Source organism: Chaetodon trifascialis, chromosome 20 (assembly GCF_039877785.1).
Source record: "Chaetodon trifascialis isolate fChaTrf1 chromosome 20, fChaTrf1.hap1, whole genome shotgun sequence".
In the NCBI taxonomy this organism is placed as follows: Eukaryota; Metazoa; Chordata; class Actinopteri; order Chaetodontiformes; family Chaetodontidae; genus Chaetodon; species Chaetodon trifascialis.
In genome coordinates, this window is record NC_092075.1 from 6975107 (window position 1) to 6992137 (window position 17031).

The 17031-nt window shown below is 43.1% G+C and overlaps 2 protein-coding genes across 36 annotated transcripts in view; one reads left to right on the top strand and one right to left on the bottom strand.

Annotated features, from left to right (window-relative positions):
• The window catches only part of mapk10 (mitogen-activated protein kinase 10), a 37443-nt gene extending 31285 nt beyond the window's left edge, over positions 1 to 6158 (top strand). For 16 of the 31 annotated variants that reach the window (XM_070988448.1, XM_070988441.1, XM_070988461.1 and 13 more), the window contains one exon: positions 1724 to 6158. In XM_070988448.1, the coding sequence (XP_070844549.1) occupies positions 1724 to 1866 (143 nt within the window). In that variant the 3' untranslated portion in view covers positions 1867 to 6158. Of the gene's footprint in view, positions 1 to 1718 lie in introns of all 31 variants that reach the window. The other 15 variants (XM_070988458.1, XM_070988463.1, XM_070988460.1 and 12 more) reach the window with 1 other exon arrangement.
• A 669-nt stretch (positions 6159 to 6827) lies between these two features.
• Positions 6828 to 17031, bottom strand: part of arhgap24 (Rho GTPase activating protein 24) — a 69350-nt gene continuing 59146 nt past the window's right edge. For 4 of the 5 annotated variants that reach the window (XM_070988434.1, XM_070988433.1, XM_070988435.1 and 1 more), the window contains exons 3-8: positions 15514 to 15721; positions 13027 to 13159; positions 12297 to 12370; positions 12088 to 12209; positions 10816 to 11998; positions 7383 to 9606 (exon numbers count right to left, since the gene is read on the bottom strand). In XM_070988434.1, the coding sequence (XP_070844535.1) occupies positions 9342 to 9606; positions 10816 to 11998; positions 12088 to 12209; positions 12297 to 12370; positions 13027 to 13159; positions 15514 to 15721 (1985 nt within the window). In that variant the 3' untranslated portion in view covers positions 7383 to 9341. Of the gene's footprint in view, positions 9607 to 10815; positions 11999 to 12087; positions 12210 to 12296; positions 12371 to 13026; positions 13160 to 15513; positions 15722 to 17031 lie in introns of all 5 variants that reach the window. The other variant, XM_070988432.1, reaches the window with a different exon arrangement.

Genomic DNA, 17031 nt, shown 5'->3' on the forward strand with positions numbered 1-17031 from the left:
TCTCGCAAATTCATCACCTTCATCTTCTTTTTTTAGCCATCCGCTGGTAATGAAGCAGATGGGCTGGCCTCGTGTCTGAGCGTGGCAGACACGGTGCACTGCAGGAGCTGCAGACGCTTTTACTGCAGCAGCAAACACACGATGCCTCAGTCAGGACTAGACGGGCCCCGGGGCTCTTTCTGTGTTTCTATGGGTGTTGGACATTTTAGCATCTTAAATGCTGTAATTATTATTTATAGAGATATTTCCAGGCTAGCTCGACAGGGTTTGTGCGTGCCATGCTGTACACATAAGCCTTTCATATCTCTGGAAATATCAAAAGATGGAAAAGTAGTTCAGTGAGTGCAGAGGGCAGCTGAGACTGAGACTTTATAAGCAGGGCCAAAGCAGCACACAACAAGAGCTATAATCCCACAGCCAGGGTTTCACACCAGATTAATTAATTTATGATTTAAAAGCTTATTCAATCTTCCATTTTGGGGATCTGTCTTGCTAGTGTGGTTTATGCTTGAGTCATCTGTCAAGATTTAAACTTCTGCTGCACCCGCATGGTGACTTTTAACAGATAATTCTGATGTATTCACTGTAAGCGAACCTACAAGTGAAGTGACTGCTGGAATTAAAGGCAGCCATTAATCCTGCTTTGTTCTCTGTTTTATTTTGGGTCAGCTGAAGCGCCCACCAGTCTCCATTAAGCAATTACCTCCCACAGGGAACAGACACAAACAGCAGATTTATAGTTTGTCTGCACTGTGCACGTCCTCTGCAGAAATAACAGGACTAAAGCTCGGGAGTAAAAGTGGTTGTTTAAGTGATTTCCTCATATTGGCAGTGCCTTTATATTCTCATCCTTATCCATTTTAATCTGGCTTTACTCTTTCAACCCCCACGGCAAAAGCTGACCGCTCATTCTTCTATTGACTTGCTCATAACCTTCTCAAAGAGAGCAGAACCTGCTCACTGAGGATTTGATGAAAGTGCTGTCCAAACCCAGAGAGAGAGATAAAAACGCTTGTCTGCTCGTCCAAGGTTTGTCCCCAGATCAAGGCAACTTTAAAGGGATGTGTCATCTCCAAACCTCCATTAATACTCAGAGCCTCCCACTTCTATGGATGAATCCCATCAAGGTCCAGAAAGAGTCAGTCAATAAACAGGTGTGTTCAGGGTCTTTAATGGAGTGTTAATCTCATTACTAACCACAAAGTAGCAGCTGAGTAGACTGAATTAAGAGCTCTACAATGACATTTCTAAAAGTTTCCTGCTGACTGCTTCCACCTTCCTCTTCAGAACAAAATACATGAATTGCATAATTGAAAAATGCTTTCATGAAGCTCAGCCACAGCAGAGCCCCTTTGAGGTACTTAAATCATTAAATCTGCACCATGTGGGCATCAAAACGAGATTGCTTGACTGATGCCATACAGTCCTGACCATGCAGGGTTTTTATTGAGGCTGCTGGCTTTACTCCAAACACTGCAGCATTTGACGATCTCTCCTGTGAAATCCACTGGACCCAAACCTTACTTACCCCTGTCTCATCATAGACACGCTGTGATCATCTTGTCCCACAGGTGTCGTTGATGTTGTTGACGTCTCGATGTCACCGAACAAATTCAGCTATTTTCAGCACTTGAAACAAAAAAAAGACCTCTTCTTGTTGTATTTCAGCACCAGGACTCTTTTACGTTGTAACCCCCTGCTGCTGTTGATTCCCTTAGCACAGGTGCAGCCGTGAACAGCAGCGAGAGCCTCCCACCCTCCTCCTCCATAAACGACATCTCCTCCATGTCCACCGACCAGACCCTGGCATCAGACACTGACAGCAGCCTGGAGACCTCTGCAGGACCCCTGGGGTGTTGCAGGTGACTAGCCGCCTGCCTGCGCAACCCCATGTTCTTCCGAAGGTGAAGAACCCAACCTGAAATGACCAACTGAAAATACGATATTAAAAAAAAAGAGTAAAGATGAAAACGAATATATATTAAGAACAAAAACATGAGTTATGGAAACACAGAATCTGAAATGATGAAACCTAAAGCCTGTGCATTGTCATTCAAAAACAGCAGTGGTATTTAAACTAAAGTAAATGAGCTGAGATATATGTTAATGATCCTCTAGTTGCTTTGCTTATATTACCCCACATATCTTGTATATGGCATCCGAACAAAAACGACCAAATGCTTCGACTTGCATCTCCTGTAAAGTGCATATTGGCTGGCTGCTGGTCTCCCAAATCCTTACAAAAGCGTTTATGCTCCAATCACTGTGGCAAGGTGGGCTGCCATTTTGCTCGTCACTACTGTACAAAACAGACTTCATTCTCCCGTCCTCCTTTCCCGATCCAACCCTTATGTAACGACACTGCTGTATTTTAACCTCTAGGCTTGGTCTTAGACACCCCCCACCCACCACGATCCCCAATGTCAGGTTGCCTGATTTGCGTGTTTTTATGTGGTTATTCTGCAGGGACATGTAGTCGCTCTCACCCAGCGCGGCGCCCCCTGTGCTACTTGTAAATAATGTAATTCTGTACAGCTGAAGGGCACACGGAGTGGGACTGACGGCCAGTACACTGGGAGTTTTTTTTCTGACTAGCGCACCTTGCCACATCACTGCTTTCCACCTCAGTTGCCCCTGCCTATTGCTGTAGTCCTGCATGGTTAGATTTAAAACAATGCTAATCTCACTGTATGCTAAAACGAGTCTGTATAGAGACTTTTGTTTATATACGATGTAAACTAACTCCAGACATGGGGGGTCTGGTCACAGGTTAGGACTGTGTGTGTGTGTGTGTGTGTGTGCGTGCGTGCGTGCATGTGTGTGTGTTAACCACAGGCAAGCCATTAAGACATTAGTAAATGTCAGGGCTGAGTTCGGGACTTAAAGGGTCAGTACACTCAGTAGAGTGAATTATTTTGATTGTGCTCAGACTTGCACCTTTAAGGAGTTTAAAAAGTCTGATTTGTGTGTAGTGTCCCTTTTATTTCTCCTGGCAGTGTATGATCAGTCCCTCCACCACCCCATGGGCTGGCCCACAGCCCTGCATGCCATTGTGTACCATTAACCCCTCATCGGCACAGGAGGTTGGTCTATTTCACTGTGGCGTTACCACACGGTCGGGACTATTCGTATTTATTTGACTGAAGCATAGAAGGCCTTAGAAAGGGATAAAGTTTGTAGTTTAAAGGCGGGCGATGAGTGTTAACCTCGCAGCAACGGATCATTTTGTTCTAAAGCAAACTCATGTACATCTCAAAACACAAGAAGGAAGTGGATCGAAGCCCAACAGTTATTTTGACTACACTGTTTCTTAGCTGGAAGATTTATTTATTGATTTATTTATTTTGCTAGATGGAACCTGAATATGGCAAGTGCCTTTTGGAGTGAAGCATCGCAAGTGTGGAAATTATATTATTTTTGGTATTTTTTCCTCTAACTCTTCTTTTTTCTGCCTTAAAACTATCCGAATCCCCGAGCCACCAAATTTGATGGAAATATTTAAGGAAAAAAAAAAAACAACCTAAAAACACAGTTTGGACAGGTGTTTGGCGCTTTAACTTCAAGGTTTTAGCCAGTGACAGTGAAGATTAGCGGCGGGAAATTAAACAGCTTTCCTCAGATTGTACGGATTAAGACATATTTATACTTATTCTGTAGTTTTTACACAGCATGAAACACTTTCTGCCATTTTGCGTAGTGGTACACACAAACACATAAATGCATCATTTGCATTGAAAGGCTTGGCAGCTGTGTACTCTTTCTATCACCCCAAATCCATTTATTTTGCATTTAATAAGGAAGATGTACAGTATGTTTGGCAGACTGCAATCAGAGGAGACACAGTCAGCACCTACAGAGAAAACTGCACCCAGAACCAAGGCCATCCCATTCCAGATGTGAATATGCAAAGGTTGATTGTGTTAATGCAGCTTTCTTTTAATGCTTTAGATAAAATACACTTCAACTAGAAACCAAGTATGTGGTCTATTAGTTGTTTATTTGTGTACATGTTATTTATTCTTAGTTAGAAATGAGTTCACATCTTGGTTCCCGCTGCCATGTTTCATGTTTTCATGCTCGTGACAAGAAATCATGTTTCACACGTAATTAAATGATTTCTGTTGTGATTATTCTGCTGGTGGATGGAAAGACGTTTTAAGAACTGTGAGCTGTGAGCTTATGTGAACAAAACAAACTCCTTACTTTATGTACAGTCTGCGTAATACACTGGAATTACCTGTCTCATGGTGTTTCATCACTTGACAATCAGGTAACACAGAGGAACAAGGTTTCTAGACAGAGGACACACTCAACGATGCGTTCGCTGTCCCTCAGTGAAACAAGTGGAGACATCTGTGTTTGTCTCTAACTTGTCAAAAACACCATTTACATCAGTTTCTATGAACATATTTCCTGCTGAAGGAAACTGCATGGCGCGTGTGGTATGTCCACATCTTAGAATAAAGGCTCGATCTCAGTCACGACATGGTTAAAACCTCCTGGAGGGGATGTGGCGACTGCACTGTTTTCGTATTTGTTTCTTAATGTCATTTAACGTGTATCTCTGCCACAGCGCAGTGGTTTACTTTTTGCATGAAGCAGCACATGAAACGTCAAAATCCGTCCCCCAAAATGCTAAACTTCACTTCAAACGGCTACTTTGTTAACACTCGCTGTGCCCGTGGCTCGTGCACAGTGAACCACACACGGGCCTACGGCACCTTCAAAGAGCCGAGAGGGTAACTGAGGGCGGCGTCTCCAGAATAAGCTACGGCTAGCTTGGCTTTCTGTTCAGGGTCTGGCCAGGGCAATCCTCCAAAACAGGGTGCAACTTTGAAATTCTTTGTGTTTTGAAAATGAATTTCTCACAAAGGGGTCTTAGTGCAAGTCGACTCCTACACCACAAATACTCACGGTACTGTTGCAGTTAATCTACAGGGCATTTTTAACCATCCTAACTATTATTCCTTTCCTGTCTTTACATGTTCTGGTCACTGAGTACAAACACAGAAATCCTTTTTTTTCTCTCTGAATGTGAACTTTGGATCTTTTTATAAGACATCCCTCTGGACAATTCTGTTGTAAACAAAAGGTGCTTTTGGAAGTAGAGATGATGCTAACACAGAAACAGCTGGGTCGTCAGCACTGAATGTAGAAATGATTTGTTTCACTCACGTCATTGCTGCTCTGCTTTGTCATCAGTGTGTGTGTGTGTGTGATTTCAGATTAACCAGCACTGAACACAAACTGTCTATAGGGTTGGATTAGACGATGTGAGCCGGCACCTGGACAGATTCTTTAACTGATCATTTTAGGACCAGATCAGGACTTTTGTGGGTTTGCTTTTGGGAATGTTTGACGGAGAGTCAGCACAGTCTTGTGTTTGGAAGTAGTTCATGTGTGTATTCATGTTCAGCCACTTAGAATTAGAAATGTGTCAACCACCAATCCTGCTCCTAATTTCTGCCACAAGGGACTTAAAATGATCTCTTGTGGATTCAGGATTAGCCAGATTCACGTCTTGTTTGGTTGACTCGTCATGCAGCCATAATGTTTTTGCCAATATGAAATATGTGTCACCAGTTAGGATGCATCTTGTACTCAGTTGTGCCAACATGAAATCTTTGGACTCAGTACTTGTGATCCCCAGCCTGTTGATTTTCACCTCTTTCTTTCAACTCGTATTGTAAATAACAACAATCCAACAATGCAATAAACACTTTATTGCACTCAGACAGGGAGGCAAGCTACTGCAAGGGTCAGGTGATGTAAAATGAGTCTTGAACGTGGACTGAAATGTGGAACTCTACAATGATGAAACCCTGTATAGCTCATCTGAATCAGGTGATGTTGTTCTTCAGTTCTTTTACGATTCCTTCTCTCTTGTTTCTTTTGCTCCGTGCTGTTTTAATGAATCATTCTTTTGACATTGTCAGGTCGAAAAAAAAAAAAGGAAAAAAAAAAAGAAATTGTATCTGTTTCACGCTGATCTCGAAGCTTCAGGCTATAGCGTTTCAAATAAAGTCAAAACAAATGCAAAAGAAAAAGAAAAAAAACTACTGAAAGCTGTTACTGTAAACACAACATTTTAAAGGAACTGTGTATGTAAAAATAGTATATGTATGTGATTGAAAATAAACAAAACCTTTGATCTTGGACTGTGGTGTGCATTTTTATTTTTCTGGCCTTTTTCCACCTACACACAGTTTCAGTTTCAGGTCCTCTCAGTTCTGCCGGACACAAAGTCTAAAGGTCAGCATCCGTTAGCAAGTTCTCAGGCTGAATAAGTACAGAAAAAGCCGCCTGGTGGTGCAGGATGAAAGCGAGTGCGCTGACATTTCACACACCAGTGTTCAGTTCAGATTAGAGGTCAGACATAGAGCAACATTTATATAAATACTGTGGGAACTCCACTGTCTCATGTAAGGTTCCAAATCCCTGAGCAGGACTGCTTTTTTGGCAATATTCTTATTTTTTCATCAATGTTTTTGTGGTCATTTTATCCATTAATACGTGTATTACAATATATCCAGTGGTGAAAGATGTACTCTTTCCTTAAGTACAATCATTATTAATTATATAATAATTATTTTCAATTTAACATTAAGAAACATTCTTCTTAAATTGTTGCACTGCTTTCCAGCACAGTTTGTCAAAGAGCGGCGACCCCCCCCCCCCCCCCCCCATCTTTACTAAAGGCTCGGCCTCTCTGGGATGCTCTTTTTATACCCAATCAGTTATTCACCTGTTGCCAGTTAACCTAATTAATTGTGAGATGTTCCATCAGCTGTTTTCTTTCAGCATTTCACAGCTTTCCCAATCTTTTGTCGACATTGTCCCAACTTTATTGCAACATGTTGCTGACATCAAATTCAAAATGAGGATATCATTTTCATAAAACAGGGAAATTTCTCAGTTTCAACATCTGATATGTTGTATTTGTGCTGTTTTCAGTTAAATATGGGCTTTGTCAAATAAATGTTTAAAATATTTTTGTACTGAAGCACTTATGTTCCATAACTCAATATATCAATTTATCAAAAGTGAGAGATAATAAAAAGAGTGTTGTGATCTATACTGACTCTCTCTTTACTCATATGGATTTTAAGACATTTATTAGTTTTTATAGGCAGTTCAGTCAGAAAAATGTTCAGAACTTCAGAAATTTGGGCAGTAACAGATTCTCGTAACATCCTGGTACGAGATGATTCTATAAATCTCTGAAGAACAGATTTATTTTATGCCATATAGTTAATTATCAGAAGCATTCACAAATGTCAAAATATCTGATGGCTCAAGCTTCTCAGACGTGAGGATTTGCTGCTTTTGTTGATTTTATATTGTTTGTTAGTCAGACAGTGACAAGTTTGATGAGCATTTTTGTCACTTTATGAAACATAGTTTATTTATTAAATGTAAAATAATGGGAACTGCTGCCATGTGTTGCACTACGTTCATCTTCATCGACATTTTCACACATCAAAAAACCTCCACAAAAAGTACATAACAAAAGGAGACTCACATGAAAATGCATTTTTATTCATATTAAGTCATTTTTTTAAACTTCTTTTGTGTATCAAGTATCATGTCATGAAAATATTCCACTCTCCCAGTCCTCCTCTCCGTCTCGCCCTGTGTCCATAATCTGCTCCTTTGTGTGGAATTTGCAGAACGAGGTGCCGCTGTCAGCTTGGCTTAAGCCTATTACTTCCCGGTGAAGGGTGCAAAATGAGAAGCCCGGGCCCCCGCCCTCCCTCCCTCTTTCGGTTGTTCAGGCACTTTTTATAACTCCATGTGCACATTCCAGATGTCCTGCATTGACCAGCAGCAGGTTTAAATGGGACCTGGTCTACAGAGGAGGCAGCAGTAGGCCTGTGCACACTCACGTACTTCTTAAGAAAGAAGTCCAGCTCATGTCTGTACTCTGATGTGTCCTGTTTTGTACCAATTCTGAAATCCACACTGGGTGTAGACGTTTGGTTTGCAGCTACATAAATACACCTCATCAATATGCAGTCACTTTACAGACATTCACTTATTGTTCACAGGCCCTAGTGGACGCATGCACCATCATGCACACACCACTTGCTACTGAGTCTAGCAACCAGGCTAATGTCCTCCATGTTGACACACTTGATGCTGAATCCCCTTTTTTCACAGTTATGACCCACAAACACAACTCTGTGCTGCTGCAGCTACATTAACATCAGCTGTGTCAGGTGGATAAATCATCACAAGAGTACAGGAGAGTATTTTTAAAAGCGGCATCTCGTGTGTTCAGACGCATCCTGCAAACTGCATTTCCAAAGAGCATTTATAGAGTTATAACGGCTACACGCCTGTTCAAGGGGAGAGGACAATTTGTCACCTGAAATCCTGAATTCATGACAGACGTTTTTATTTGATCTGGGAGGTACGCCAACGACCCATCGTGCAACTCTTAAAATTATTTTTTACAAGCTACAAAACATTCTTCAATCAGTATCAACTGAAAACGTGCCATATCCATCTGAATATGCATCAAACCACAGTGCAGACTAACAAGTAGTGTCTACGATTATCTATAAAATATTTACAGTACAGGCTCTTTTTTTGGTCATGGGGTAAATAAACAGCACAGAAGCATAGGCACATATACAGTATATTTTCCCTACTGAACACACAATGAGCGACAGAACATTCAGTACCACCTCGCAGAGACTAAACAAACATGTAAGTGCAGGGAAATATAAAATATCACACACTGATAACTTTGCTTAAATATCGGATAAACATTTAAGTATTACTTTCATTTATTTTTACATACATATGACACGGTTTCCCTCTATGTACATGAGCAGATACAGAAGGACATGGAACAACAAGATGTTTTTGGTTAGATTTTAAAGTGAAGCATCTTAATGTGTCCAAGGTTGTTTTTGTTTTGTTTTTTTACTGAATACAACCTTTTTAACCATTTCCCTCCTATATGGCTCTTGGAGCTGAAGTCACATAATAATAACAGGTGATGGTGAACCGTGTCTTTCCTCCACTTGCCAGTCAGATGAGTGAGCACCACCACAGTTTGTGAGTAGGTTGGAGAGTCTCTGTGAGCTGTTTAAATAATGCTGTATTTACAGATAATATCAGTCTGGCATCACTCCAGGTGATGTCTGCATTTATACAGGCAGCTAGCATTAGCCCTACACCTCCTATTAAATTAAAACATGCCATTAATCCTCTGCAGCGTGACTTCCCAACCTTCTACAACCAGCAGCCAAATCCTGTTTGGAGCCCTCGAAATGTTCACATCATATAATAAACCATTTCCAGTCTCATAGACCACGTTCCTGGCCCTCCCCTCACTGTATCCAGATGGTGTTGTTACGATCTGGTCGGCGGGGGTCCGTGGCTGCGGTGGTGCCGGTTGCAGTGAGGTCACTAAACGTGGAGAAAAACTGTTCCATCTCTTTCTGCAGCATCTGATTCCGACGCTCAGCGTCGTCCTTGGCTCGCTCAGCGTTGCGCAGCTTGATCTCTGCCATGGTGTACTTCTTCCTCTCCTGGTCCAGCTCCTCATGGAGGTTCACCATTTCTGTCTCCAGCTCCAGGTTTCGCTGCTCCAAGCTGCAAAAGAGGTGAACAAGGGGTCAGGAGAAGATGCAGCATTCTATGAACCGGCAATAACAAAAGAAGTAGGAAACAGCTGCAGTTCATTTTCATGAAGCTTAATGAATCACATACTGTGGCTTCAGCCATCATGTCTGAAAATGTGTCTAATGATGTTGAATTCTTTAGGAATGGATCTGTTGAATCAATGCTGCAATGATACAGGTGAAGATCGATCCACTGTCATGTCTATATGCTAAATATGAAGCTGTATCCAGCAGCAAATTAGCTTAGCATAAAGACTGGAGGCGGGGGGAAACAGCCAGGCTCACTCAGTCCAAAGGTTCAAACAGAAATCTGCTGACCAGCACCTCTGAAGCTCACTAACACACATTATATCTCATTTATGTAATCTGTCCAGAAGCCAAAGTGTGAAAATTTGTTACGTGCTGGACTTTTTCTTGGCTTGAAGTAACAGTGACCTGCCAAGAAACCTTGCAGCAGATAGCCTGTAAAACCACAACTGCACTTTGTTTTTTGTATGAATTAAACAAACATACGCTGTAAATCAGTGAGCTTCAGAGGTGGACAGAGCCAGGCTGGCTGTTTCCTCACATTTCTGGCCTTTATGCTAAGCTAAACTAACCGTCTTTTGGTTGTAGCTTCATATTCGGTGCACAGATATGAGAGCGGCGTCGATTCTCATCCGTGTCAGCGGAGAGTTAGAAGAAAAGTGCTTCTTTACAGGTGGTTTGATTTGCAACTAGCTTCACTTCACTGAAAACATCTCTTGATATTGATCTCATACACAGATTCAGATGCCACCTTAAGACATACGCTCAGTTTATTAGGCACGCCTAGCTGAAACTAATGCAGCCTAATACAACAGTCCTGCAATAAATCCTGTCATGAAGCTTTTTTGGACCTGTTCTGCAGAGCTGTTGATTCAACTTTACGGTTACTTTGCAGGCTGTAGTTTAAGGTGCTGTTGAATTATGCTGCATCACTCTGAGAGGTGTTTCTAATACTATGTCCAACAGTTCAACAGCACCACAAACTGCAGTCTCCAGAAGCAGTTTCAACAAAACCTGGACATTATAACCTTCATGAAATTTTGTTATTAGTCTTAATTAGTTTTAGTTAGCTATCTGTTAATGTGTGTATGTTCAAGCCCTTCATTTATCTTTAGCAATGTCATCAAAAAACACCATTTTTCACAGATTCTACCTCTTTATCCTGGCCTCGTACTCGGTCTTCTGCTTGAGCATCTCTTGTTTGAGACTGGCCACTAAACTGTGCAGAGCGCTGTGACTGCCGGGTCCGTTGCCGACAGCATAACCATCACTGTTATCGCTACTGCTGGTGCCTCGGCTGCTCCTCCCCGCTCCATCTCCGCTCCCCTCTCTGTTGCTGTTTCTGCCCTCCCCCTCTCCTCCTCCACCAGATTGAGGAGGCTCATTTTCTTGTGTTGGTCCATCCAGGTCTTCGTAATGGCCTCCGTAGAAGTCCTGCTCAGGGCAGGTGGTGGTGGAGGAGCGACAGGAGGTGGAGTTGTCAGGAAGGGAGATCTCGCAGGAGGAGGTGGACCAGGTGGCGCTGTCGACGCTCTGCTTGTCCTCACAGCTGCTGTTCAGACACGTGTTGGTGATCTGGCTCTGCTGCTGCAGGTTCTGATGGTTTAACTGGACGTTGTCGTACGTGGACAGGCGGTTCTGATTGGTTAATTGATCCCCGTTGGAGCAGTCACGTGTTCTGTTGTTCTCACGTAACGTGACGCAGCCGTTTGGTACCCAAAGACCATTGCGGCCGTTCAGACTTCCCGTGACCACATCATTGCTGGAAATGCCCATGCGTGCAACTCCAGTCCCGTTCCCTCCGGCGCTGCTTCCACTCGTCACGCCACTGGTGCCCATTTTTGTGCCGGAGCCTTTGTGTGTCCCGCTGCGCCGTGCTGGTAAACTCCCACCACCACTTAAGGTCTGGCTCTTTTCCTGACTGGGGTCCGAAGAGGGCGAGGAGCTGAAGGAGCCATTTGTAACGATCCCACTGCCTTTATTGAAAGCCGGGTTCTTTTTCACAGTCAGCGGTGGGCTGCGGGTGATGTCAAATCGGCCTATGACCCCATTACGAGGGCTCGCCGATCGCGGGGAGCCACTGTTGTCGACGTGGCGGTGCGAAGGAGATTCAGGTGCTTCCCACACACACTGCCGCACCACCTGCGTGTTGTTGTTCTCTGTGTTCTGAGACACCGCAGTGATGGCTGAGGTAGTTGTGGCGGCTTGGCGCCTTTGCGGTTCGATGTTGTTGTTGTTGACGAGCTCAAGCGCCGTGGGGCTGTCATCATCCCGAGGGAATAACACATCGTGGCGGCCAATCAGAACGGCCATGAGCTGCTGGACCAGAACGGTACCTGACAACATGAGAGCGGCCATCATCAAATGTTCGTTGGATTAAGACAAAACAGACACAAAGCAAAAGATGAGCAGCATGAACACCGACCTTCCATAATAGCTACTGGATCCTCAACCTTCGGCCTCAAGATATTTGGCCCAAAGACTGTGGCTAAGTTTTGGACGCTCATTTTATTCACTCCTGAATATGACTGGACTTCATCAAGAAACCTGGCAAAGAGGAAAACGTCAACTATTCAATGCTCGAAAGTGGTCACATCACGTGATAATACAATGGAATTAACAATCAGTTAATACCTGCAGATGTACTTGAGAAGGTTGTAGTTCACTGGAGGTAGACATTCAACTAGCTTTCGCAGCTCCTTCAAACCCTGCAGATGATGGAGACAATAGCTCATATTGACTCATGCTGCAAGTTATGATCAATTTAAAGTGTGTTAGATAGAAAAATCACACCCACAGATGAAAGGGAGAGCAAAACAAATCAGAGAAAAAGACCTCTGCTCACAGCATTTACTGCAGAGCTGGAGAGAAGTGATTCATCAGGCTCGTTCACAGATCTTTACGTAAGCGGTGATTTATTTTTTTAACAAAATTCATCAAAAGATTTATCATTTAAAGCACCTTAAAACAATGGGTACTAAATTACTTCCATCACTTTCTGACGTATGTGTATGAAGGTGTGCTTAATGTACAATCAGAGAAAATGGGTTTTTGGCTACTAAACAGAAAGCTAAACAAATGAAACAATTATTAAACAATATGATGATCTCATGGCGTAAGAGAAACCCTGTTTAGATGTTAGTCAAGACATGCACGACCATGTGAGAAACAGCAGAGCTGAGCACAGGTGACCGGGCAGCAAGAGGCCACTTTAATGCTACAGAATGAGACTCTGGATGATTTATGTGGGAGTTTTCACTGCTGACTTCTGTTGATGTATGAATTGAACTTAAAAAAAAAACGTTACATGGAGGAATAAAGTGTGTGGAGGGCAATTTGTCGGTAGTCAGGCGCTCTTGCTTACCATTTCATCATCTTTGCCGAGAAGCTTGGCGCAGGCCAGGAACTCATCATACTTGTGGAAGGGGATGACGGGCTCCGGCAGCTCTCTGAGATACAGCTTCAGCAGAGAGGCTACTGTGTGCACGTCTGTGTTACTGTGGACAAGGAAGAGAAGAAGAAGTGTTGGAGGGCCGAGGTTAGAATTCATTATGGGTACGTGGCATGGAGGCAAATCATCTCAAACACTCCTGCAGGAGGAGGACTGAGAGCTCTTCAGTTTGAGAAACAACAGAAATATACTTATTCACATGTTGACATTAGTAAGAAGGGAAGATGATTGATACCACTTGTATCAGTCTGTTAAATATTAAGCCAATAGCCATTTAGCTTAGCACAAAGACTGGAAACAGGGCAAAATGGCTAGCTTTGGCTAGCTCTGTCCACACAATCAACCTCTATAGCTCAGCAACTTCATCTTATTTGTTTAATTGGTTAAAAAAAATGAGGTCTGTAACAATAATTTACTGTTTTAAATTACTATTTTGTGCCAGGAGGTGACTGCTCAAAGCTATTTCCAGTTTTGAGTTAAGCTAAGCTAAGCTAACTGGCAGCTGACTGCAGGTATAAGAGCAGTATCGACCACCTCTGCCAGAAAGCATGTCCTCTCTCATTGAGTCTGCCATGTTTCTACAGTAGCCCAGAATGGACAAACTAGGTTCAAGTTGGCACTAGAGAGGTGTTGTCTATGAGTTTTGTGGCCACCATAGGTTGTCCTATACGCTCGGAAAGGAAGAAGTGAGGTGAGGGATATCCAGCTGGTTTCAATCTGCAACCTCACCACTGGATGCACACTGGACCTTTAATGCCTGATCAAAATGCCCCCAAAATCTCACGCTTAAATGAGTTATTGGAGGTTTACATGGGAAAACTGAGCAAGCAAACAGGACACAAGCAACAGAAAAGTAGACAGGTAGTAACAAAAGCAAGAGCGGGAACAATAAGAACAACAACAACAGCCCTGGGTCAGCTTAGATGATCTGCCAAAGGCAAGAGGATTTCCACCGTAGGCACAAAGACACTAATGAGCCAACGAGTGGGCAGCTGGTGAGGCAGGCAGGAGGTTACAAGGCCTAATGAGGGAATTAGCATGGCGAGGGACCGTTAGGAACAAAAATCAGACATGGGGAGAGACAGAGGAGGGCGTTGTCACAATTTCTGTTAAGGCAGAAGTAGAAGGGCAGAGATGTCACTGTGCAGCTGACATAATGGGGGCACTCCTGAGTTTGACTTTGTATCTAGGAAGCGTCTCGGAAGCGGTAAGGTGTTGATGTACAGCCTGGACCGTGACAGTCCTGTGCAGGTTTTATTTATGGTCGAGGTGGATGGAGTGAAGGAGGGAGGAAGAGCAGAGAGGAGGAGACGTGGAGGTGGTTGCTTCCATCACTCATGCATTCCTCTGTCATGCTGAGTTATGGATGAAGGTTGTCACATTACAAAACAGCTCTCAGTCTCTCAGCGCAGCCACCTACACACCGCATAATGTGACAGCAGATTTTAATGTAGCTGCCAGCTGATTTTTAAGGTCGTGGAGAAACGATTTAGCTCCTTTCTTCCCACATCTTGACAAATATGAATGTGAGGTTTTTGTTTTTTTTTATTTCCACAGGTGCTGACTACACCTCATCCAGCATTCAGCCGCTCATTGTTGTGAATTTGCATGAATGAATGTAGCTGTTTAGCACCACTTCCCGGTGTGACCGGGCTGAAACCAGACAGCGAGTGAGGTATCAATCAATCTTGACCTTCACACACTCGCACAACCCAGAGAGGAGGTGTAATCAGGCAAGTGAAAACACCTGTGTGGGTGGATAAAAGGTGTGCAGGGTCTTTGTGTTCAGTGCCTGCATTTGCTAAATGTTTCTTCTAACAGCTGCTGCAGGTGCATATAAAAATTCAGTTGCATCTATTAAAAAGACGCATGATCAGTTTAGAAAAGCTAGATTTAAGATTGGGTTGATTTTTACTGTTGATGATCTGTTGGAAAATGTCAAGAACTTTAATTACAATAATGAATTTTTTACCTTGTAATTTAGGTCTAAATATCTAAAGTCTAGGATCAGGCCTTTTTCTCCACATACACGCTTCAACTCATTATGGAAAAGAAAAGCACAAGTGGAGCTAATAACGCCAATGATTGATTGGTTTCATGAGTTTCAGTGAGTCAGCAGGCAGCACAACTCAATGAAAAGCCTTTGCTTTTTTATACTGATTAATTACGCCTGTGCCTTTCCTGTGCTGACATATCAAAGTGTCTGCTGTGAACAGACATTACATCACTGTTTTCTGTGAAGCAGGTTTCCAGTGCAAACAGGTACTGAAAGCCTCTGTCATTCAGCCGTGTGGTTCCAGAGGTGCAGAGCTTCACCAGCCGACAGTCTGAACGGATCACCTGCACATTAAAATGCACAGAGGAAATCAGAGCAGCCGGTATGCTCATGTGTTTCCTTACCAGTCAAAAGAGGGTTTTTCTCCACAGTCGAAGGCATCCTGCAGCTCTTTGACCAGGTTGGCCTGTCCTGGCAGCCTGAATAGACCCTCCTCCCGAAGGCCCCACTGCCGAATGAAATCCACACACTGCTCCACCAGCATAGGGGCGAGCTTGTTCCCAAACCGGCGTTCATAACGCACAGTTTCCTCCAACTTCTGACCGAAGATCCCTGAAACACAAAATGTTTAATGCTTAAAGGCGTAAGATTGAGAAATGCCATGAGAAATCAGCATTAGGTGATTCCACTTTAAGCACATTTTTGAACATTTATTCATAGCAGGTAAGCCTTTATTTGAACACTGTTTTTAAGAGGAGAATTAAGTGTCACAAAGAGTTCAACACATCAAAGAAACTGAGAGCAGTGTCTCCAGCGTTTAGGTATATTGAAATTGGTTCTTTCTTTACAGCTAAATTATTTAAAGAATGGGCCTGAAATGACAAAAATGAGGCTTTATCCTTTGAAATATTAACACTGTTTTAATATCCTGAACTATTCAACTGTCTCATCTGAAGTGAAAGGAGTGTTACTCAAAGAATTAAAATATAAAAAAAAACATTAGCTTCACATCTGCAGCTTAAAGCACATCAAAGAGAGCAGTTAAATCGATTGGGAAAAAAAAATCCTGATAAGGCCGGCCGGACAGCCCGAGCAAAAAATCTGTACACCCACAAAGCGTTAGCCTGATGATCAAATCTCTAACTTCCTGCTGAGCGCCTCTCGCCTTTTGTCGGAGGCGGTCGCCGTAGGGGAAAAAACGGGACTGATTTCCATTTGCAGCCGTCTCATGTGGATGCAACACAAGAGGGGATTAAAGCAGCCTTCCTGAGAGATTTGGACTCGCATACTTTTCCGGTCTCCAGATACAGACCGAGGCTGCTCACACACATGCACACACGTGGTACGACGAGGTACCGCACGGCGACTGCATTACGCTGAGCTTACGGGGTTCCTCGTGCTTTTGACAGCATTTGACAAGCAATGCAGCTTAGAAACAGGTGACGTCAACAACGAACTGTAGTTTTTGGTGCATTAATTCAGCATGTGGCTTTCCCAATAAACTGATGCAAATGCTTCAATAATTTTTACTGGACGTGAGTGGGTACTGTCTATAACATGATGGCATGTTGTCATACTCACCCCTCTTGAAGCGAACACAACTTGTAAGCTTCCGGAGGAAACGCCTATTAATAAATTTGTGATAAGATAACATGCCAGAGGTGCAGAATATGAAGTGACTGCATTTTAGCATTTTCCAAAAGTCAGCCTCGGGTTTGCCAGTTATGACAGAAACAAAACAAAAACCGCAGAAATGAAAGAGATGCATCAGTTTGATAGTAGGTCAGTCAAACTGTCTTCACCTCTATCTGTCAAACAATGTTTTTTAATCGTCTTTTCTTTGGAAAAGAAGCTTCTCAGAAGTTAACAGCAGAGTTTTGTGTCCTTTCTCCTCTGGCTCAGTCGCTTCAGGCTTTTTTCCA